Source organism: Peromyscus leucopus, chromosome X, assembly GCF_004664715.2.
Source record: "Peromyscus leucopus breed LL Stock chromosome X, UCI_PerLeu_2.1, whole genome shotgun sequence".
In the NCBI taxonomy this organism is placed as follows: Eukaryota; Metazoa; Chordata; class Mammalia; order Rodentia; family Cricetidae; genus Peromyscus; species Peromyscus leucopus.
This window is the reverse complement of record NC_051083.1, coordinates 136,931,493-136,956,310: the sequence shown is the minus strand read 5'-3', so window position 1 is coordinate 136,956,310 and position 24,818 is coordinate 136,931,493. Positions and strand designations below refer to the sequence as shown.

At 43.9% G+C, this 24,818-nt stretch overlaps 1 protein-coding gene and 1 pseudogene across 1 annotated transcript; one reads left to right on the top strand and one right to left on the bottom strand.

The window, feature by feature from the left end:
• Window positions 1–3,463: 3,463 nt before the first annotated feature.
• On the bottom strand, window positions 3,464–3,813 carry LOC114706223 (annotated as a pseudogene).
• Window positions 3,814–22,918: 19,105 nt separating this feature from the next.
• Window positions 22,919–24,388, top strand: LOC114706255 (EKC/KEOPS complex subunit LAGE3-like). Its single transcript, XM_028888613.2, has 3 exons — window positions 22,919–23,410; window positions 23,753–23,881; window positions 24,055–24,388. Exons 1-3 carry the CDS (start codon window positions 23,055–23,057, stop codon window positions 24,197–24,199), a joined length of 630 nt encoding a protein of 209 aa, XP_028744446.1. The 5' UTR covers window positions 22,919–23,054; the 3' UTR covers window positions 24,200–24,388.
• The last annotated feature ends 430 nt before the right edge of the window (window positions 24,389–24,818 follow it).

Sequence of the window (24,818 nt, the reverse complement as noted above, 5' to 3'; positions counted from 1 at the left end):
CCCCCCAGCCCTCTCCCTGACCATCTCAGGCCACCTCCAGACTATCCCTCAGCTGCTGTCACAAATTCAGAAAGGATACAACTCCAGGAATTGGCTTTCCTCGCTTTCTCCCTCCTGCACTGGATCATGTGGTGGACTCTCCACAAGGGGGGCTTTCTCCTCCAGCGTGCCCTCCTCGCCTGTGCCTTCACAACCTTGGGGGATTCCAGAGCAGTCAGGAGCATTAGGCACACAGGCATTGTCCTCAGCTCTTTGGCTACCATCTCCGCTGTCCTGGACACCAGAGCTTGGGAGGCTACTCTGGTCTTCTCTGCAGCTTGGTGTGTCACCCGCGCTGCTGCCAGGGTCCTTCATGGCTGCTCAGAGCGTCTCAGAACCCACCACCGACACTAACGCCCCCTGCCGGTTTTAGGAAGGACTGAGTTGCCTCTGCCAAGCCCCGCCCTATTCTCCTCAATGCACCACATGAGGCGAGGCCCACAGCACTGTGAAAACAGGACCTCTCGAGGATGGTTCTGGCCAAACTGGTCTTCCTCATAGACCTGAGGGATCTCTAATGGTCTGCAGCTGGATTGCTCAAATGGACCCCACATCATGCATTCCCGATAAACTGGCCACTTCACGAGTGTCATGAAACCCTGAGGCTTCAGATAGCTCAGGGTGACAGCAGTCATGGGTGCTGCAACACCAATATTCAGACTGCCTATGAAACCAGGCCCCGTCTATGTTCTAGACAGACACTGGGAGACTTCAAGACCCTGATAGATGGTTCAGTCAAGCTGCCTTGCCTAAACTGTTTCCCCCTAAATCCATAACACACACACACACACACACACACACACACACACACACTCACACCTTACTTCAGCTCCACTTTCCTCTCCAGCAAGTCGTCACCAAAGACACTGATTACTGTGATTGATGCAGCATGGCCCATCACAATCCTTATGTCGGCTTAGTTCAGAGACTTATCCCTCTCAACACATTCCTAGGGTTGGAAACCATGTGGAGGACAGGAGGGAGTTGTATGGGATTGGCTCAGAGAGATTTGATTCTGTCAGAAGTGGATTAGAGAGGACAGTCAGCAGGATAGGTATGGGGGAGCTTGTCCCTAGGGCCACTATCAGTGTCTTCTGGGCCCAGGGTACTTGATGACCTGGGAGGGGGGACTTGTAAGAACCATCTTCCAGGACAGTGCAGGCTACATAAGGGCTGGGTGGATAACCTGGGCCCACAGCCAGAGAGGGACAGGATAAAGATGTCTACATCTGTGCCAGATTCAGTCCAGTCAATAACAGGTCTATGTCTATGGCATGTCTGTGTGTTTGTGTATGTATGTTGGTCTTGGGGGATGTTTCTGGAGGGCACCAAGGAGTCACTTCTGTGTATGGTACATCTCAGGCAATAGTGAGAACACTGAAGGCTAGTGCACATGGTCCAGTCTAGACAGACCTTGGTGTTGTTAAATTTGGGAGACTGATTCAGGATGGGGGTGGGGTGGGAGTTAGGGGTTCATGGTATATGCCTGTAATCCCAGCATTCTATCAGCACATGCAGGAGGATCAGGAGTTCAAGGTTTTAGTTGTCTGTATGGGTATTTTGAGGCCAGCCTGGGCTATTGGGGTCTTATCTCAAAACAAAACGAACAACAGAGAAAAGGGGGGGGATTTCTCGTCATCAGGAATGACAAGTTAACATGAGCTTAATTCTGCTTGATAATTGGAGAGTACTTAGGCAGTCACTAACTGTTAGAAAAGCAGAAGGGAGAAAAAAGGAGAGAGAGAGTGAGAGAGCTTGTGAACCTTGTTTTTTCAGTCTGCATGGCTGCATACTACTCTTCCACTCCCTAAGAGAAATCGACACTCCTTTGTCCCATAAGTGCCACCACTTATGAGGAAACAGAGTCAATCACTATTCTCACTCTATCCTGCCAAGTGGAAACATTTGCAAAACTCTGCCTATTTATTTATTTATTTATTTCTGAAAACAAATTTTATTAAAACAAGGGTTCAAATACATTATATTACATTAAAGCTGTAAGGGAAAATAGAGCCAAAAACCAGTTTGTTCCTTCACATGGCATCGGGCAGCTGCTGCTAGTGAGTTGCAGGCTAATGGATGGCATCAGTTTGGTATTTGTTCCCTTGCCAAAAGTTTAACCAGTATTAGGCTATTGTCACATTCTGTTGTTTGGATATCCCTATGCTAGGATATGTCTGGTCAAAAAATATGACCCTGGTGGCAAGCCAGATGTCCCATCACCTCCTTGGAGGGAAAGTAGCCCTTTCTGAATTTTGCTGACCTAGTCAGGTTAGACATAAGGGTTTCTTTTTACTGCCAGAGACTCCCTCTAGTGGCACAGCTGCTGCCTTACACATGGGCTCTTCAAGTGGTGACAATTAGCTTCTGGCCAGACATAGCCTTCTGCAATCTCCGGGCTCTGGGCTTGGCTGAAATATAGATATTATTTTGTTTCAGACAGGGCTCTGCCAAGGCTTAGTGCTTGGCCTTTGTTTTAAAAAGGGACTTCCAGACTAGACAGTGTCTTTTTTCCATTTATTTCAGGAAGGAGTTACACTAGTCCAAGTTAAAAAGGTATCCCAAGTCATAGGAACAATGCATGTTGAAACCTTAGAGCTGTGCTGAGACAGCCCCACCTCTCACTGGCCCTGGGATAACTGGCCCTACCCCTCAATGGATACTGCATCAGGAGAGCTGGCCCTGTCCACCATGAGAGAGCTCCCCCCTCCTCAGGAGAGATAGCCCCACCCTTCACCACAAGCATGGAAGAGCTGGCCCTGATAGCCTAAGAGAGCTGGCTCTGCCTCTCCCCTGAATGGGGCGGTCCCAGTGGCAGAGACAACCAGATCAGCTACCACCCAGACCCACATCTTGGGCCTTGGGTTGGCCCACCCTAACATCTACCCCATCTATGACCTACTGGACTGTGTGAAGGGACTGGTCCTGCAGAACGATAACCACAGGATTTCTATGACTTGGGGTTCTATGACAGCAGGATATCTGAGAAGAGTTTCGGTGAGGATCCTGTAATGATGGTGTGACAGAGGCCTTGAACCAAACTAATGACTCATTGTAATGAACGTTTTACAGATGGGGCTGATTGGACAAAAGGGTATACTGCATACACACTGCAGCTCCTGATGCCACTAGGATAAATGAAGAGATGTTGGAAAGATGGAATGAGGGGTTTTGTTTGTTTGTTTTGTTTTGAATTAATTTGGGGGGGTTCTTTTGAGGGGACATGCTACAGGGGTGAGGAGTCAATATGGAGGGACTGGGAGATGAGCAGGATTAGGGTGCATGATGTGAAATTTCCAAATGATCAATAAAGAATTATGGTTTTTTTTAAAGGTACCCCAAATGGTTGCATTATACACGCTGTGAGTTTTTGAGACTTGTGACAAGGGATATAATGGAAATTCTACTCATTGTAAGGATATCCTCACTTAAGCTTCAGAGACCACTGAACTTGCAGCTGATCATCCTTAGCCCATCCAATCTCTATCAGAACTGGTGTGTCCTTTTGCAATTATCACCCTGTAGCTGAATTTCATCCTGTGTTCTGGATGCTCAATGATACTACTATTTATTGCAGGAAAATTTCTTCTTCAACACCTTCACTGGGTTCATAGTAATCATCAGCAGTTCCTCAGACAGTAGTCGTAAGAGCCTTCTGCCATTTCTCTGTTAAATTCTTATATGGATAGAATCCTCAGCACCAGCAGGAAGCAGGTCATAACCCTTTCTTGGATCACCAAAGGGGTTGAAAAGAGGATTCTGGATACCAGGCATACAATAGGATTCCTTTTCTTTTGTGGAAATGTCCTATGAAAGGCAGAAGACCAGAAGGTGAGTAGGAGAGGGGAGGAGAGGAGAAGCAGGGGAGGGGAAGGAGCACAGAGAAGCGAGGGGCTACTGGGGAAGGGAGCTGAGTTCCCTGTGGCAGCAGCGACTCAGTAACTGAGCTAACACTAAAAAGTCCTGCCTTTCAAAGCACAAGTGACTTCTCTGGGGCATGTGTAAATATACCTTTTCCATATTATTTCCTGAAAAAAAAAAAGACAGGCCTCTCTACCAGACTCCCAACTAGAAGCCATTGCCATGACAGATGGTTCCTATAAGCATAGAATGACTGTGGAACACAGAGTTAGTAATACAGAACTTTAATGGGCCTTCTTATTAAGCCACATTAACCAATACCATTAGGTGATGCCTGCCTGGTGAAAAATGTGGGACTTACTTATATAAGATGGTATTCTCAGTCCAAAGGGACAGTTTGGGTGGAGAAGCTGAGAGGACCCATCTGTAAGTTTCTTAACATCTTCTTAGAGTGTCCAAGACAGACAAGACCTGCTTGCACAGGTGCTCTGAATACTTGGGTTATACCACTCATGAGAAGTGCCATGACAAGGCTTTCTGTGGTCCTCAGAATCAGTAACACATGTGGGTGGGGCAGTTTAGAGGAAATCCATATTGAAGAGTTCCATTTGTATTGGTTTAAGAAATTGGATTGGATAAGCCCTGGAAGCTTATATACAAGTGTCCCAGCATCATTCCCTGCATAGTGTATATTTTCTCCACTGCATTAAAAATGTCACCACCACCCCCAAGGCCAAATGTTCAGGTTTATTATTCTTTCACATGATTCCCTGACAGGCACTCACAAATGTCTATTTTTAGCTTCCCTGTGCTCCTGTAGCCCCTGAAAAGGGTCTCCTATGAAAGGTTACAAACCCCAAGAGTAAACTTCCAATTATTGTTGGAGCATCTCCACTGGGTCCAGGAATATTTGGTACCTGGGGATTGACAGCTGCCTCTTCAGCTGCCACTCCTGACCCTACAGAGCTCCCTATGTTGAGACTGTCTGGAGAAGCCTAGATACCAGTATCTTCTGAGTGAACTGCTATGGCCACCCTCAGATGCTGAACTCTGTGAGTTAGCAGGAGCATCAGGAGCTTGACACCTACCTACATCTATCCTCACCTTCTGCACTGTCTGCTTTCCCATCTGGGTTCATACAGGGGTCCTGTATGAGGACTCTGGTTTTCCACTCAACACCCACATCCAAAAGGACCACACCACTCACCCTCTCTTGAATGACTGAGGTGAAACAGACCCAGCTCCACACCTTTATATACAGTGCATATGTGAAGCCCACTGTGTCTGTGCAGACAGGATCTTGCAAGGGTTGGTTCCAGCTGAAACTTCACTTCCCTTGGCCTTGGGGCCAAACAACCACTCCTCCCCTACACAGTCCTTGCCCTGAGAACTTGTGAGCCACCATGTGGTTGCTGGGAATTGAACCTGGATCCTCTGGAAGAGCAGCCAGTGCTCATAACCACTGAGCCATCTCTCCAGCCTGCCCTGGGAACTTGTACAAATGGAACTATTCATAGGTAAGTGCCCAATCCAAACAAACCAGGAGCCTGTGTCTGCGCCTCACCACCTGCATACAAAACATCATCTTTCAGGAGGCAGTAGGCAGGGCTCTCAGAGAGGCCTGACCCCAACCCAAAACATACCAGAGATAGATCGAAGGTCAGGGAACATCCAAGACAGAGTAAAGAAAGAAAACAATCAAGAAACAACAGTGTCAGATCAGAAAGAAATAAAATTGCCTTTACTAGCATTTTATATATATATATATATATCCTACAAAAGAGTCACAAGAACTAATGAGTGACTTTAGCAAGATTCTTGCATGCAGGCCGTTTGTACACAGCTAGGCACTACTTCACAAGCACAATCAATTACCCCATTGATTGCTTCTCTACACTAATATGAAAGAGGTTCCAGGATTTTGCTCAAATTTATAATGGTCTTTAAATAAAAACCCAGAGCCAGATATTGGAGTAAATGCTGGAAGATCAGAGACAAAGGAACAAGCCACTAGAGAAACTTCTCACCACTACTGAATCCTCAGGCCGAATGCAAGGCAAGATCCTATCTCCATGAATCCTCAGACTGAAAGCCTCTGCGTACTCAGCAGAAAAGGCCTAGTTCCTGTCTCCTCGTGCCTTATATGCCTTTCTCCACCCAGCCATATCATTTCCTGTCTCAACCTTCCTAGTGCTGGGATTAATGGTGTGTGTGCTTCCCAAATACTGGTAGGAAAGGCATGAGATCTCAAGTACTGGATTAAAGTTGTGTGCCACCACTGCCTGGCTCAGTTTCTCCTAGACTGAGTCAATCTCATGTAGTCCAGGGTGGTTTTGAACTCAGAGATCCAGATGGATCTCTGCCTCCCAAGTGCTAGGATTAAAGGTGTGTGCCTCCACTGCCTGGCCTCTATGTTTAATCTAGTGACTGGCTCTGTCCTCTGATCCTCAGGCAAGCTTTATTTGATACACAATATATCCCACACCAGGAGCCAAAAATATACCACTCTGGTGTTTCTACTTTCTTGTGCTCTCACACCAATTTAGTTTTTCACTTTTGTAGGAAAACAACCAACCCAGTGGTCATGACAGTGGGTATGGCAGATTAAGATTTGGGATGTATAAGGCCCATATTAGAAAATGGTTGATTAGTATACATGGAGAAATTTAATATGTGAATCGATAAATGTTTGACTGAGGAATTCTGCCTCTTCTAATATACCTTAAGGAACTGTGTATTTTTGAATGAAATTATTCATGATAGGGAAAAAAAACTAGAAAGCCCTAAATATTTGATGGTTACATTAGGGTGTTTTATGTGATGGTCCTTGCTTTAGAATTCCAAAAATTGCCAGGCAGTGGTGATGCATGCCTTTAATCCCAGCACTTGAGAGGCAGAGGCAGGTGGATCTCAGTGAGTTTGAGGCCATCCTGGTCTCCAGAGTAAGTTGCAGGATAGCCAGGACTACACAAAGAAACCCTGTCTCGAAAAAAAACAAAAAAAAAGAAAGAAAGAATTTCAAAAAAATGGAAGAATGTTCCATAAGTTTTGAAGAAAAAAAATATACTAATCTTAAAAGCTCATAAGCTAATTTTATAATTTAATATATTATTGCAACTATAGAGCTAAGACCTTTTAAATTAAATTTTTATTTTTTTCATATGGGTCTTGGTATGGATTTCTATGTGCCACTTCTGTGCATGGTGTCTTGGGGTACAGATGATATTTGGATCTCCTGGAATTGGAGTTACAGAAGGTTGTTAGTCACCATGTGCATGCTAGGAACAGAACTTATGTTCTCATGAAGTGCAGCCCAGGCTCTTAACCAATTAGCCATCTTTCCAAACTGGAAGAGGTTTCTTTTTTTTAACAACAGAACAAAGATATTTCAAAGAAAAAAATGGTAATGAATTCACAACATTTGTTTTTTTGTTGGCTGAATGGTACTCTGCATTGAACCCATCATCTCCTAATTGCTAGGTAAGTACTGTTTTTTCTTATTAAACTCTTATTTCAAACATTACTGTATTTAGTGATTAATGACTGGCCTTGAGTAATTTACTTTTTCTTCCATTCCCTAAACTCTCTTAAATTATTTATTTAAGACTACAAGAAATTCTGAATGCCAGAACTTCTCCTTCACAGAAGCACACACATGAGAAAAAATGGAGGCTTCTGCCATAGCCAAAAGTTAAGTCATACAAACAAACAAAAAAAACCCACAATAGGTCAGTTGTATTTTGTTCAACAATAAATTTTTAAGCACCCATTCCGTTAGCAACAGAGAAACAAGCCTATCTAGAGACTTATAGAGGGTGAATCGCATCAAAACATTGAAATCTGAAGGCAAGGTAACAATTATCAAAAACATGAAATGCCTCTGTCTTGTCTTGTAGCAAGTAACAGGTTAGTTATTATGACTTCTTCCTCTTCCCCATTTGACAACAGCCATAAACTGAAGGTGTTGAATGTTTCTCATGACCAGGGAGAGTTGATCAAGGAAGCTATTGCTGGAAATTTGGAAGAGAACAGGGTCTTCTGTAGTTCACTTCCTTAAAGTGGGAAGAAGACACCATGAGGGAAATGATGAGGGATCTGTTCAGGTTTACCACATTTCTTGGACTAACTCTCCAGAGCATACCACTCTGTCCCTTCCTTACCCTGCTGTCAACCTTCCTGCTCACCCACCCCAAAGCCTTCCTTTCATGTTTCATCCTCCCTCTCTTCCCATAGCCCCTGCCAAGAATCTCCCAGGAAAGGATACAACTCCAGGAGTCGACTTGCAGTTGTTGCAGCATCTCCACTGGGTCTAGGGAGAAGTGGTGGCTGCTCATCTTGGGGAATGACAGCTTCCTCTTTAGTTGCCACTCCTAACCTTAAGGGTTCCCTGGGCAGGAGTTGCCTGGAGCAGACTGGCTACTGGCATCTTGTGGGCCACTCTCATAAGGGACGTCATCTTGGTCACCCTCGGCCACTGAACTCTGAGAGTTAGCCTGGACATGGGAAGCTCGAGGTCTATGCTGCCCATCCTCATCTTCTTCAAGCCCTGTTCTGCCACTTGCATCCTCATCAGGATCCTGCATAGAGATTCTGACTTTCCACTCAGCTCCCCTGACTCAAGCAAGGAGATGGCTCTCAGGCTCAGCTAAGGAGATGAGGTGGCGGTTACAAGCCCCACCTGCTAACATCCAGCACACCACGTGAGGCCCACTGAGCTTGCACAATCAAATTCTCACAAGGGTTGGCTCCTGCTGAGCTACCGCCTGGCTTTTGGTGAGTGTGTCTGGGGAAGCAACAACTCCAGCTCCCTGCAAGCAAGTTCTGGTGAGGATTGGCTCCTGCTGAGCTACTGCCTGGCTCTGACACACGCGCACACACACACACACACACGCACACACACACAATTCCTGCTTCTTAACTTGGCTTCTCCTCTAGGCGGCTTGTACTAATGGAACCTTTCACTATAGGATTCCCCCACATTTCTCTATCCTAAGGTGTCAATGCTTCCTTGGCACAGAAAGCCTGAGGCTTCAGGAAGCTCTCCGAGGCAGAGGTAGTACATGGTGTTGCAAGATTGCCTGCTCAAGCAGGTCCAGCCTGTGTCCAGCATACCCGCAGTTGTTGGGACCCCCAGAGATGGTTCCGCTGAGCCAAACTATTATGCCTGAACCCAGAATACCCTTGCACACAATGCAGCCCAACATCCCTCACCAGAGGGGCATCCCTTAATGACACTGATTAGTGTGACTGAAAGAGATTAGTGCTGGTAGAGATCAGAGATAGATCTTCACCACATCCCTGTATTCATGATCCTAAGGCTGGACCCTGTGTCAGGGATGGGATGGGATGGCATGGCATGAAATGGCATGGGATAGGCCCAGAGGCATGTACCCCTGTCCCATAACTGGATGGCAGGGAGCAGTCAGTAGGATAATCATACACATGCTTGTCCCTCTGGGTATCATTGTGGGAGCCCGTTCTTGGGTTCCTCATGGCTTTACCCAGCAGGTCCACATAGAGGATCATTAGGACCACAGGCCTGAGTGCAGGTGTCTGAGATGGTCTGCACTTGGCTGTGCTGGGGGAGGAGGTCTTTTGCTCCACCCCTTGGCGTCTCTATAAAAACCCTGGGGCAGAGACAGTCGGGGCCCCATTGGAATAGGTTCCAGGCCCTCTCGAGGCTATCCTTTATTTTCTATCTGTTTATCTCCACAAGATTCTCCGCTATAAATCCTTCTATCTAATATTTCCTGCTGCTCGCACTCAAGAAAACTCTGGGGAGCTGTGGGGTTGGTGGGTAAATGCCCCACAGAATGGCGCCATGAACAGGGACTAAAGAAAAAAGAAAAAAGGGACTAAAGAAAAAAGGGGGAACAAAAAAGGGGGGACTAAAGACAAATGAACAGGTACTAAAGATAAAGGAAAATAATAGTTTTATTACAGAGTTTTTGGTGAAAGTGCTGAGTCAGCCCTGCCAGTGGAAAGGCATGCCGGTGTTATGGAAAATATATATTTGTGTGTGTGTGTGTGTGTATAATTGAGAGGCAGGGGTTTTATCCTCTAGAGAAAAGGAAAATGGAAGGATGTCTGATGCTGCAGCGAAATTCTCTTCTGTCAAAATTTGCTATCTTCTATCCCTTTCTCAATTTCTATCTGTGAAAAATAAGTATAAGGTATAGGGTCGTAATATAGTGTAGGAAAAACTTAGAAGTGTAAGATCGTGTAGGAAAAAATAAGTAAGGGAATAAGACAGAAAAACTCTTCAATTTTCTAACTTTGGGGGCTATGAATGCAAACTGAAGGAAAAAATCTTTCTTTGGGCTTTATGAGTAGTAAAAATGCTCTTCTTTGAGCTTATGGGGAAGAAAGTTTCCTATGGAAGCTTTTGACTTGGGGACAGCTGAAATGCTAAGTCCAAGCGGCAGGAGAAAGTGTTTTCTCCCTGAGGCAAAAATGCGGGTGTAAAAAGCCAAAAAGTTTAAAGTTCAGAAGTTTTGGGGAAAGTTGGTCTTTCTCCTGGGGGAAAAAAAAAAACTTTCTCTTAAACTATAATGCTTTTCTTGGAAAATTTGGGGGAAAACATCTCTCTAAAAAGCTTTAATCTTTCTCAAAAGCTCTCTTAAACTTAAAAACTAAAGCCTTTAACTTTCTCAGAAGGACAAAAATTAGAATCACCTGAAGATATTAGTATGGGGACCGCCTGTGATTAGCTCAAAGGGAAAACAACAAACCTCTTAAGATGGCAAAACCTCTCCAAGTTCTCTTTCAAGCTTTAAAAATCCTCCCTGCAATGCAGGAGGCTGGGACAAGTTCCTAAAAACCTCTTCTAAGCTCAGGCTCTTCAAGCTACTAAAAGACAGTGGGTCAGAGTACCCTGAGGGAAACACTTGGGAGAGTGTGGGTGAAGAGCTACAGAGAGCCCAAAAGGGCAGAAAACTTTACCTGAGAAAAGCAAAAAAAAGCCAAGCTTTTCAGTTACAGCCAAGCTGAGGCATCAAGGGTTTTGTTTCTGAGTGAGCATTTCAGAATGAAAAGGTGTTCCTAATCGTCCTAATGCAAAGATTCCCTGAAGCAATGCAAACTCTGTTAGCATTGTATCCTCGCTTCTGACCAAAAACCCAGAGGCTACTGGGACTGGCCAGCGTCTCTGAGTTGGAGTGCATTTCAGGGATACTAGGGTTCCTGCAGTTGCAAACTTCCTGGAGCACAGAGCTGAGGCAGGAAGGGGCAGGACCCAGGGGAAGATTGCTAATGAACAAACAAAGCTAAAGCCGGTGGGAATGGCACAGTTGTGTGCTTTCCTACAAGTCCCGGGTTGATAGGTCCACAACTGCAAAAAGAAATCTGAGAAAAGCTTTCCTATCAGAGTAAGGACCTTTCTGGAAAATGGAAAGCTGAACTGGGTCTGAAGCAGTTGTGCTGCTGAGTCAGAACGCTGTCTGGGGAAAGAGCCCAGCCAGGGCAGAACAGAACTATCCAGGAGTAAAGCTTTCTTTTCTGTCAGAGAAAGCACTTCTTTGAGAAAAGCTTTGTTTCAACTGACTCCGATGAGATGAGGGAGTGTAGCCCTGAGGGGTGATTGCCTCTGCCATAAGCTCTGTCCTTGAGCACCCAGAAAAAAACAACCCACTGGGGGACTGGGCCAGGTGAAGGCCTGATGAGGCAAAACACCTGTCCTAATGGGAGTTTAGAAATGGCAAAAACCTCCCTTGTTAGATTTTCAGTCTGTACGCAAACCACACAGACCCCGAAAACAGAAACGGACTAAAGCCCCTACCTTCAGTAGCAGGGAAAGCCGCCACTGTAGTGTCGGGAACTGTTTCTGGGGCAGAGGGGATAAACTGAGACCAAACTGGATACTGTCAGGGAGAAAGACTCTGAAGAAACAGAGAAGGGACATAATCCTCCCCAGAAAATGTATGACCTGACAAAGCTGCTAGAATTTGAGGCAGATTCAGGGGAGAAAAAAAGCCCCTACCTCCAAAAGCAGCTAGCAGAGATACAGAGCTGCAGACAGATAGCTGAAGCTCTGCATCTGGGGGGTGGGGGGGACAAACAAGCAAAATGAGAATAAGATCAGTGGGAGAAAATGTCTTTGAAGGAGCTATGGAAAAGCTGTTGTAAATGATCTTGTTTTTCACTGACTGGCTAAAACAAACACAAGCCCCAGGAAAGTTGCTATCAGAAATGCCAGCCTCAATGCGCGCTAACGAGGCAGGTGTGGTTCTGATCTGGGACCAGTGTCAAATGAAGGAGAGACACCTGTTGAAGCCAGCTGAGGAGAGATTAGGAATCTCCCAATGTGCCATAGCTGAAAATGTAAAATGCTTGTTCAAATCTCCCGTTGCAAAAGCAAAAGACTTTGTTCAAACCTCCGAGGCAAGAATTTGTAAGCAAGTCTGGTAGAAGAGAACTTAGAAGTTGGCTCTCAGACCCAAAAAGAACTATGGGAAATGATATAAAGGACTGATATAAGGGACTGATATTATTATGGACTGATATAAAGGAAAGGTAGTTTTTCTGCTAAAGATGGTGACATTGCCCCCAAACACTTTTGTCAGCTCGAAAATAGGTTCATGGTAAACTTAAAATACAGCTTTTAAAAAAAATAAGGGTGAAAATTATCTAAGAGTTTAAGTGTCAGTTCCAATGAAAAATTGAAAGGATATGGAACTAGGTGCTTCGTGGTTTGGGGCGCCATTGGTAAAATGCCTTCTTTACCCTAATAGCTGTGCAAAGTTTTTACAGTATTTGGATGACAAAAAGCTACCTTTAAGAGCAAACAAGCCACTTTAAAATCCTTAAAACAAGGGAAAGCAGTTTACACACTGAATGTTGTCTTAGATATGAAGAAACTTATGTTGAAATTAAAAAAGTTCTTTGCCTTTTGAACAAACTGCCTGCAATGAGTAATTTCTTTGCAAATCTAATAAGGAGACAAGGAAATAGGCATTCAAAAAAGAAATGACTGCTTTATTAGATGGGAAACAAACTTCAGAAAATCTAGCTGTCTTAAATAGTTGCTTTATCTGAAAGTTCCTTATAAGAAATCAATGCTAAATATCACAGCTGCTAATAACATCAGGAGTTAAAGCTAATGAAGTGAAAATACTAAATCCTGAAAATGCTTTTTCTCAAAGTAAGCTAATGAAGGATATGTTTCATGAAAGGACATCTAAGTTCTTGACTCCTTTGAATAGTAACGGTTTTGGTGAAAATATTGGAACTAACAACAATCAAGTCAAAATGTTTCAACAAATTCAAGACACTACTCCACAAAAGAAAGCTGCCATGCTTTGTGGGCCATAATAGAGCTCAGTTCAATCTTCCTGGTCCTTTAGCTGAGGGTAATGCGAAATGGAAAGATCCCTGCTCAGGATTATGGAAGGGTCCCGATCCTGTTCTAATATAGGGTCGAGGACATATTTATTTTTTCACAAGAGGAGAATGAAGCTCGGTTGTTATCGGAGTGTTTGGTAAGGAGCGTGGAACTAAGGAAGGTCAGCTCCAATGAGGTTCCTATAAAGGAACCAGAATGAAAGTGGCTCGATTAGTATTTTAGGTTTTTCACTGGCTTAATGCAAACAGTGAGGAAATAAGAGTTCAGAGCTGTGCCGCTTTGGGCTTTACTAGCTCCTTTAGAAAAATACTTTATATCACCTAATAGCTGTGCAGTACTTGGCGAAGAGCTTTACAGCAGCTAAATATGGTAATTTCACCCTCAGCGTGAAGTGAAGTTTTTTGGTAGAATGAACCAAAAATACTGCTGTAATAGAAACATTTGTCTGAATTGAAGCACTTAGGGGAGCTACTATGAATTTGGGTGAAGGGAGAGCTTCTAGTTAAAGACTGTCTACCAATGACAGTGCATCTCTGCCTGTCCGGAAAGGCTGAGAGAACTCAGCAACTTTGGGGTGTGGCTTTGTCTGGAGAATGTTACAGTCCCCTAGCAACAAGTATCACAACTCTATAATGACAACACTTACTAAATCCCAGTGTTGTATAGAAAAGCTGACTATAAATTCTAAACTTTAGAAATGATGTATGTACTTCCTGTCTAGTTAAGAGAATTTTTCTAATAGAGATGGTGATAATAATTAAGAGTAAGAAGAGAAAGACGAAAATAAGATATGTGAATTTGTAAAAATTCTGTCTTGTTAGATCTGTGTTAAGAAATCTTTAGGTGTTTGCTAAGTTAAATATATGCTAAAGATAGCCCTATATAAGTTTGTAAAATAGATCTATAGAGTTCCTTTAAGAATATAATCTTGCGCCGGGCGGTGGTGGCGCACGCCTTTAATCCCAGCACTCGGGAGGCAGAGCCAGGCGGATCGCTGTGAGTTCGAGGCCAGCCTGGGCTACCAAGTGAGCTCCAGGAAAGGCGCAAAGCTACGCAGAGAAACCCTGTCTCGAAAAACCAAAAAAAAAAAAAAAAAAAAAAAAAAAAAAGAATATAATCTTGCAAGAAGTATCTAAGGTAGTCTAAAGACATGTAGTAATAAGCTTGTAAGATGCTAGTTGTAAATGTAAGTTTAAATAAGAATAAGATGGAATGAATAATAAGAAATATATTTGCTAAAGTAGTTCTATAGTTTAAGGAGTGTAAATAAGTAGATGTTAATATGTTATATGTGAGTTTGTAAAGATGTGTAAATGTTGAATGTGAGTCTAAATGCTTTGCAAGGCAAAATATGTTATATGTGAGTTTGTGAAAAAGTGTAAATGTTAAGTGTGAGTCTATTAATGTATATGGTAAAAACACCTGAGACATAGGAGATAGTGTCCTAGTAGACTGCAAAGTAGGCAGTCTGAATGGTTTCAAAAGCTCCAGAAGCCACTAAGAAGCTAAGAATGGCGGATGCCAGAACCAGCACAACAAGGCATCCGCAGCTGAGATCCGTGGAAAATCGACACAACACAGAAAAACCTGAGCTAACATCAAAAACGGTGCGGCTTAGAACACTACTGTACCTAAAAAGGTCTCTGTCTGTGAGAACAAAAGTTGCAGAGACACTTGTTTGAACAAAAATTGTTAACTGCAAAAAGTTTTGGTTGAAAAACGTCTCTTCATATTTGTAAGTGAAAGCCTGATACCAGAATTTATTTCTTGTTTGAACTTTTTGAACTTAAAATGAGATAAAATTACAAAAAGATTTTGGTTATGGATTTCTCATTTTTGGAAGGCTAAAATTTTGGAAGTACCAAAATTTATCATTTGAATTTTAAGACTTAAGAAATGAAATAGGGCTGGAGAAGTGGCTCAGAGGTTAAGAGCACTGGCTGCTCTTCCAGAGGTCCTGAGTTCAATTCCCAGCAACCACATGGTGGCTCACAACCATCTGTAATGAGATCTGGTGCCCTCTTCTGTATACATAATAAATAAATAAATCTTTAAAAAAAAAATAAATGAAATAAACAATAGAGATTTCATTTCAATGGGACAATTTTGAGTAATGACCTAGGAACAGTTTTCTGGAATTGGGTTAAAAATGGAACTATTTAAATGAAAAAATTTATTTCTACCTAGAATCAAGATGCAGTTTTGTGTATGCATATATGCTTTATTAACTGGTGATTCATGAATTGTTTTGTGGAACTGTTTATGTAAATATGGAATTACTTATGGAACTGGTTTTGTGTTACAAATGGAACTGTTTAAACAGAAAAGTTTGGGTTTTCTAACTAGGCTTGAGATTTTGCTTAAAATTATAAAGAAAAGAGAGAGTTAATATTCCTTAGTCTATTTAATTTAAATTGTTGTTTGAGTGGATTAATGTCATGTTTTGTTAGTAAGAAATGCAAATGGGGTATACTAAGAGACTACTTTTATAGTGTGTAAAGAGTTTTATTAAGAAACTGCTTTTGGATATTTTGCTAAAAGTTTTCAAAGTGTTAATGGTTAGATTGAAAGTATTGCTTTTCAATATGGATTTGTAGGAATTGTATAAGTTTGGGTTCCTCCAACTAGGTTTGAGATTTTGTTTAAAAAATTATAAAGAAAAGGAGGAGTTATGAGATTGAATTATGTTCACAGAAACATTGATATTAATGCACCCTGGTTTTGTGGAGTTAAGGAAATGTTTAAGTCTGATGTGAATACATCAAACTTTTTCCTATGTTCTGTTAACAAGAAAATTCAAATGATTGAGTTAAAGTTGTAAGACGGAGAAATTGTTAACTATATATAGCACCATATATGCTAATTCAAATGGTTCTGTTAAGAGTTTGCTTTGTGTTGTAAGATTGGGAGAATTGTGACTATGTATAGCAATATTTATGTTAACCTGTTAATGGTAATGATGAAGCTAAGGGATTCTTTAAGTTTGTAGTCGCCTTAAGAGTTTTGGTTTAGAAAGGGCTTGAGGCAGCTAAGACTGCTGTAGTCACCTTGGACCTAATTCAAAAGAGAAATGCCATCTGTATCATCCTCTACTCCCATACTGGGAGGTGTAACAGCTATGGAGATTGCTGTAAGCCATTAATAGTGTGTATATATATATATATATATATATATATATATATATATATATATATATATATTAAGAAGGGGGGACCTGTGGGAGCCCGTTCTCGGGTTCCTCGTGGCTTTACCCAGCAGGTCCACATAGAGGATCATTAGGACCACGGGCCTGAGTGCAGGTGTCTGAGATGGTCTGCACTTGGCTGTGCTGGGGGAGGAGGTCTTTTGCTCCACCCCTTGGCCTCTCTATAAAAACCCTGGGGCAGAGACAGTCGGGGCCCCATTGGAATAGGTTCCAGGCCCTCTCGAGGCTATCCTTTATTTTCTATCTGTTTATCTCCACAAGATTCTCCGCTATAAATCCTTCTATCTAATATTTCCTGCTGCTCGCACTCAAGAAATCTCTGGGGAGCTGTGGGGTTGGTGGGTAAACACCCCACATATCATCGTGTTCGTGACCTAAGGGACTCACTTGGAAGAACTACCATCCAGGACTATTGCCTCTGGTTACATTCCAGGACAGAGGCACCCACAGCAGAAAGGAAGAGGTGTGTTTATGAATGGCCAGTAAGTCACAAATATGACTTAAGAAACAGTGATGTCCTAAAGAGGTAGGGTGGTATGAAGAAGGGTAGAACTAGTTTCTATCAGCGTATTTCCTGCTACATGATAGCACTCAGAGTGTGTGGGTCCCTGTGAAAGGACCTGAGCACGTGGGATAAAGGCCAAAGGCACTTTGGTGGTCCAGGCAGCCCTGGAATCCAGGTTCCCAAGAAGCAAGACCCTCATGTCACAGTGCCAACATGGGGCTCACAAGCACATCAAACCTCTGAACAGTAGGCAGATGTTCTTCCAGTATCTCAAGATTATCCTCTGTCAGGCCTATGTGGACATGCTAACGAATGGTCTAGTCCACAGACTGAGTCAGAACAGGATGAATGCTACAGGACTACAGCTAGAGGACTAGGAAGCAGATTGCTTCATTTTTATTGGATTCCATCCAGTCAGGTAGGACTAGGAGAGGTTTGGTGGGTCTGATCAAAAAAGCATAGAGAAATCCAGAGGAACATCAGGCAAAGACTTCTACCGATTTCCATGAAATCCGTATTTTAATGCAAGGGAAAATGAAAGTATGACGTGTTCAGCAATTATATCATAATGCTTATGCATCTATTCCAGTACATGTTTGGGAACAATTTTTTTTAGAATCTCATTCTTTAGATACAAATAGTTTATATCTTTAATTACAGTAATGATGGGCTTGATGATGAATACATTACCTGTTTATGTTATGCACTTGGTATAAAAACACAAGCCAGGTGTGGTAGCTCATACATTCAATCCCAGCACTTGGGTGGCAGAGGCAGGAAGATTTCTATGAGCTAGATACCAGACTGATCTACATTGCAAGTTATAAGACAGCCAACACTACATGGTAAGAACCTGTCTTAAAAAAAAAAATCTGGGCCCAGATCCATCACTTCGAGTTGGTCCACCCTAACATCTACTCCATCTACAAGCTGCCGAAGCAAGTGGAGTAGCTGGTGCTGCAGAACCAGATCCAGGACCACGTCATCACCATCAAGGATGAAAACCTGAAGCAAGACTGTGATCGAAGCCAGTACCTGCTGCCACAGAGCACTTCTGAGGAGCCTGAGAAACCCATGGAGTCTCTAAGGGGAGACAAGGTGGCAGTGGAGGAGTCTGCAGAGGCCACAGTGTCCCCAGAAAAACTAGAGAAGGGCAGGTCCTATGGGAAGATGGTTTTTAAAAGTGGTCTCACAAAGTTGGAAGGAAAGATGGCAGAACAGAGCTGCACACACAAGGGAAAATGGTGAAACTATAGATTTACAACTGAATGGTCCGTGCTGTAGTTAGAAACCATGTGGGAGTCGATAATCCATGCTGCTGCTGACTATAAAGGGCAAGGAAGCTTCTTTTGCAGTGATATCCATGACTCACAGTTGAGAATGAGAGACATTGAAGGGTTCTGTGGCAACCTCTCCCCACCCCCACAAAGAAAAGAAACAGTCTAGACAGGAAGCCATTGAAGAGAATTCTTAAAAATTGTTATAAAGATGCTGAAGTGTAGCTCTTCACAGCTGATGGCTTCTGGTGGGGGTAGGTTAGGGGAAGGACTCAGTTATCTTTAAGGAGCTGGCCACTTGGAGTTTCTCCATGCTCCAGTGAGTATATGGGCAACACAAATTGGACTTTGTATTTTTTTCCTTTTGTTTTGGAGGAAGTCACAAGGGTAGAGGATGGGGGATGGGCCTGAGAGGACTGGGAGGTGAATGTGATCAGAGTGTATTATGTGACATTTCCAAATAATAAAAAAAACATTAAAGAGGGAAAAGAATTTTGAGGCAATGACCGATTCTAGTCAAAGTTTACAGACAAGACAGAAAAAGAAGAAAATTTTATGAAAGTAACTCTCGAAAATCCACAGGGAAGTGACTCAATGGCGGAGCTGGAATTTCTCCCCCTGAAATCTATTCTCATATACCATAATTGTCAGTATGTGGCTGAGAAGCAGCCCACCAACCTGATACATAGCCCATGGTGCTGTTTGCAGTTAGACAGCACACAGTGACAAGCTCTAGACAGTGAAATGTATTTGTCGTATCCATGGCAACGCCTTTGAGGTGCTGGTGCACACTTGCCACCACTCTTCCCTCTGTTGGCTGAACATCCAGTTCACAGACTGAACACGACTCCTGCAGTGCACACCAAGTCAGAATTCTGAAAAACAACCTGGACATACTTACTCAGTGCAATCTGGCTCACCCATGTCCTATAACCCAAACACTCACTCCTGAGTACATTTTCCAGAGAATTTCAGACAGGAGGAACAGAGGGATGCAGGAACAGGTGCATTTACTGATGGTAGTTTGGTTCTGGAGTAACCCAGGTTACCATCTCAGTAGGAACGGGAAATAAAATGCTGTCACACAATGAGATAATATTCAGGGTTTAGAAACAAAAGTATAGGATTTGAACAATTGGTGGTGGTAAGTGGGTGTCTCTAAGGGGCAGAAAATGGGGGGAGGTCCTAGGGTAAACAAAAGGATATCAGCAAACTCTCCATCAAAGAGGTCTTTCACTAACTGGTTAGCAATAAGGATCAGCATGCTCCCCCTGGCATCTTCCCAGGCTCTCACTGAGAGTGCCCTAAGCAGCCTTTAGTAAATCCCTGAAGAATGTGCTCTTCTGAATGCCAATAGTTTACTCTCTCCTGTGCCCTCTGGATGCTAAGCTCTTTGAATACGCTTCAGACAATCATCCCTCCTGTCTGACATGATGTTTGGCAAACAGCAAGGGAATTTTGTTTGCTTGCTTGCTTGTTTTTCTCATAGAAGTTACAAATTTAGTTGATAAGTTACAATGGACTTAATAAAATTCAGTAAATATAGACTTGAGTGCAAAAAAAAAGCAACATAATTCAGAAAACAATTCAAAGTGAAAAACAAGACAGAAGTAATTTCCATTTTCTTCTACACTCCAATTTCTTTCATTTTAACCACAGGAATACCAGAATTATGGGACTGTTATGCCCAGATTAGGACCCCCAAAGAGACCACCAGGAGACCAGATATATCCAGAATGCAATAGCAAGGTTTACTTCTTGGCGCAATACCAGCTAGCAAGGAACCCTCGTCTGCAGTGCCCGGCGCAGCGAGGCAGGGAGGAGAGTTCCTCTTTCTTGGGGAGATTAGCTTTTGAAGCCAAAAACCACAAAATTCTTCAGAGAGGAGGGGGTTAGTAGGGGTCCACCTTTGATTGATCCAGTTTTCCTGAGTTTCTTGCTTGTTTGTTTTTCTCATAGAAGTTACAAATTTAGTTGATAAGTTACAATGGACTTAATAAAATTCAGTAAATATAGACTTGAGTGCAAAAAAATGCAACATAATTCAGAAAACAATTCAAAGTGAAAAACAAGACAGAAGTAATTTCCATTTTCTTCTACACTCCAACTTCTTTCCTTTTAACCACAGGAATACCAGAATTATGGGACCACCTTCCTTCAATGTAAGAAAAAAAAAAGAAAATATGGAAGACCATGGGCTGAAAAGAAATTCAGATGCAGTTGAGTAACCTAGCTTTATTTTCTAAGTTAACAAATGTTTTAATGCTTCCCTCTTCCAACAAGGCAACAATAGGGTGGAGCACCCAAAGGCGCCAATGCAATCTAGCTATTAGGCCCGAGGATAAAGTAGCAGCCAGTGCACATACCCAATACCTAGGGAAGGATGTCTGTAGCACAAATCTTAAAAGTTCTTATTAATAAAAAACAAACCCAGAGCCAGGTATTGGGGTGAACACTGAATGATCAGAGAAGCAGAACCAGCCACAGCTTCCTCACCTTGCCAATTCCTCAGCTGATCCTGTTTCCTCAGACTGGAAGCCTCTCAGTCCTTATCCAAATGGCTCTCAGCTGAACTGCTGCTCAAAAGCCTAAAATCTTAACCAGGCCAGTTCCTGGTTTTCATACCTTATATAGCTTTCTGGTTCCTGCCATCACTTCCTGAGATTAATGAGTCACCATGCCTGGCTGTTTCCAGTGTGGCTTTGAACTCACAGAGATCCAGAGGGATTTCTGCCTCTGGAATGCTAGGATTAAAGGCGTGTGCTACCACTGCCTAACCTCTATGTTTAATATTATGGCTGTTCTGTTCTCTGACCCCCCCAGATAAGTTTATTGGGGTGCACGATATATCAACCACAAATGTCCCATCTAAAGAACATTAGGTTAGACTTAACTCTGTCTGCCTTGTTGAGGCCTAGCAAAAAATGAGAATGCAAAATGCTGCATGGTCTGAACCAACAGGGCAACCTGGTCTGGATAAGAGGTGATGGAAATTTTCCTTATTCTAGAGTCTTTAGCAGTCAATTTGCTAAAAGTGATGAAGAAGAGAAAGGTAACTATACATTTACTTCTGGTGATTTCTCTTGTGGGAATAGGCCCATGGCATCAAGGCATATTCTTGTATCCTACCCATTCTTGGATGATGGAGAGTGAACCCAGACATAAGCAAAATGGCCTACTTAGACCCTTTTCTTCACTCACATAATCATTACATTGCCAGACACTGTGGATTCTTTTTGAACTGTACCTTGGAGTGCGTGGTCCTGAGGAACCAGATACTGGAAGGCCACCTCTGCTTCCATGAGTGAAGGGAAAGGCACCATGAAGACTCTGGTGGAGAATGGTTAAGGCACCATGTAACACTGACTTTATAACTCAAACTTCCCTATCACTCTGAGATCTCTGTTTACCACCACTACCACCACCACTCCCTGCCTGGGCCACCATCCGGCCTCTGTTCCAAATTTGGAATCACTCATCTCCACTAGACCAAGTCCTCAGTTATTTTCTTTCTCATTGTTTCCCTGTATATATTCCCCCATGCTATCAATAAGCCACCCACTGCACAAAACATCCCCAACCTAATTGGCTACCTTGACTAGGATACACATGAAAAAAATCTGCTTCCTAGTGTTGTGGTCATGTGCCCAAGGCACCCAGACAGACTGTAGACCAAACCACCATCCAGTATGTCCACAAAAACCTGATAAAGGATGCTCTCTGTATCCTGGTGCACTGGATCCTCCAGATTCTGTCAAAAAATCTCCACTCAGGCCACAGGTATGAGGTACCTATAAGGTAGGTAGGAGTACATTGTGGCTCCTGGCTCTCCATCACCAACAGGAGCACCAATGACTCTGTGACTCCAGAGTATCCTCTTCCTTCATCCCCAACTGCAGCAGCAGCAGCAACATCTTGGTCTTCGGCCTGCATGGTTGCTCACCCTTCTTACACACCTAACAGGAACCCACAGTCCCTCACCACCTGAATGCCTCCAAGCAGGAAACACAACTGAGCAGACAACCCGTCCCCTCCCCCCCCCCCCCCCCCCCCGCAGGAGGGAAACACAGGGGAAGCTCTACCCCTGAAAGCACTCCTGGCTTCACTGAGAGTGTAAATACAACTCTTTCACATGACAAAGGGCGAGCTTGTGTGCTGGGCTCCAAACAGAGGCTGCTGCCATGACAGGTGGTTTCTATAAGCCCACCCTGCTTGTGGATCACAGTAATCAAGGGCTGTGATGAGCTTACTCTTTGAGTCACACTAATCAATATCACTAGGCCATGCCCAGCTGAAGAGCACTGAATTGTGTATGAGGGTGTTGTGGGTCCAGGCAGAACCATCATAGCAGGGTCCTGACATGTCAGGGTGTTCGGGACACTGGTCAGTCAGCTTGCACTCTGAATACCCAGGTAACCACCCACCCACTCCTGCTGCTGGGCTGAGCTTCCCTGGCAGCTAGCTTGCTGGGATCAGTGCCGCTCATGGGTGGGGCAGTTGGAAGAAACATATATTGGAGAGTCCCATATATCCCCGCAAGGAAGGAGCTGTGTGAGCGAGCTGTACTTTCTGGGCTCTCAGAGACGCACGCACACCCGCCCGCGGGGCGCGCTCACGCACGCAAATCTGAACAGAACGGAACGCTAGTTTAGCAGGGAACCAATCCTCGCGAGATCTTGTTTGCACATGCGCAGTGGGCCTCACGTGCTGTTCTCTGTATAAACCCGCTGCACTTGGCACAAGAACTCCCTTTTCTCGGCCGAGTGTGAGTGGTCCGGATGTGTTAGTGGCAGGGGTTAGGGTGCTGAGGGGAAAGCCAGAGTAGTCATGCAGGACCCTGATGGGGGCATAGATGGGAGAGCAGGGGCTGAAGAAGGCGAGGATGGGCACCAGAGTCCTCAAGCACCCGAAGGCCAGGCTAGCTCTCAAAGTTCGGCGACCGAAGGTGACCATGGCAGCTCCCCTCAGAGTGGCCCACAAGATTCCAGTAGCCCAGCTGCTCCTGGTAGCCCAGCTGCTCCTGGTTGCCAGGCTGCTCCAGGCAGCCCCAGCCCAGGGAGTCCTGTAGGGTCCGGTGCAGCCGCTGAAGAGGCGGCTGTCGTTCCCCACAGCGAGCAGCCACCACTTGTCCCTGGACCCAGCGGAGATACTGCATCAACAACTGGAAATCGACTCCTGGAGTTGTATCCTTTCCTAAGAGACCCTTGGCAGGGGCCACTGAATCATAGGGAGGCTAAAACTTCCGTGGAAGGCTTTCGGGGCACGGGGCACAGGGCACAGATGACTAGGGAAAGGACAGGTGGGTGTAGTGTGGACAGTCCAGTGCAGCAGTTGACATCCTGACAGGACAAGGAGACTCCTAGCCTTAGAGGGCTGAAGTGTATAGAAGACCCGAACCACTGGGGAGGTAGGAGGTGATTGGGCTCGGGTGGCAGGAGCGCTCATTGCCAGGCAGGCCTAGGGAAGTGTATCCAGGCAAAGGGAAACGAAGTAGTGGATGGTACCTTAACCTTATCTCCTCCCAGCTCTGTAACAGTGCCTTTCAGGTCTGCAGTGGAGGCAGACATGGCCCGCAGATCCCTGGTCTCCAATTCCCGTCGCCAGCAAGTGATGGTTCAGCAGGAGCTCACAGTGAATGACAGTATCTTGTCTGTGTCAGTATTCCTAAAGTCTGGAGTAGGGGTACCTCAGGGTTGGGAGGCAGTGTGCATTCTAGGGGTGCCCTAATGGAGATATTGGTGGATTTAATGTAAGCGGGAAGGCACAGCGTGGTGGACCTGAACAGGTCCCTCATTTTCCTGACAGTGCTTCTTTCTCTCAATTTCAGTAGGTGGACTACTGAAGACCCTGTCCTCTTCAGAATTTCCATCAACACTTTCCTTGACCAGCTCTCCCTGGTGATGAGAAACATTCAGCGCCTGGAGTTTGTTGCTGTTGTCAAACGAGGACGAAGAAGAAGCCGTGAATCCTAACGTGTTGCCAGATACAAGAAAAGTCAGAGGCGTTTCACGTTTTGAGTAATTGTTATTTTGTCCATAAAGGTTCAGTGTTTCAATACTGTGTGTCACGCACGTATTAGTCTCGTGGTTGGATTGTTTCCCAGTTGCTGAAGGAGTGGGTGTTTAAATGTTATTGGACAAAATAAAAACTAGCAAATATTTTTCATCTGACTTTACTTTTGACTATGGCAAAAACCGCCAGATTTTCTCATCTGTGTGCTTTTGTGGAGGAGAAGTTCTGGGATTTAAATGTTTGAGCAGTCCAAAGTAATTTAACATAATTTAGGATACAGAAGGAAAGGTAAATTACTTAAATATATTCAGAGTATTTAATTGATCTGATTTTTTTTTATTTTAGCATGCAATGTAGCTTATTTCCTTGTGGCATTTTCATACATACTTTTTTATTGCTGTCTTTCCTTCTCTCCCTCTGTTTTCATAGCTGTTCCCACTTTAACCCTATCAACTCCTGCACTCCTCCCCATTTTATTTTCATATCATATATATTCATTCACCCTTCCCACTTCTCTTCCTTAAAGCTTTTTTTCACTTCTCTGGCCTCTTTCTACTTTACTGGCTCTACCCACACTAA

Bases quoted from the DNA above. Each gene is read 5' to 3' on its own strand.
- LOC114706255 (XM_028888613.2), top strand. From the start codon at position 23,055: ATGCAGGACCCTGATGGGGGCATAGATGGGAGAGCAGGGGCTGAAGAA. The intron at 23,411-23,752 runs GTATCCTTTCCT...ATCTCCTCCCAG, and splicing joins GGAAATCGACTCCTGGAGTT to CTCTGTAACAGTGCCTTTCA. The intron at 23,882-24,054 runs GTCAGTATTCCT...TCTCAATTTCAG, and splicing joins AATGACAGTATCTTGTCTGT to TAGGTGGACTACTGAAGACC.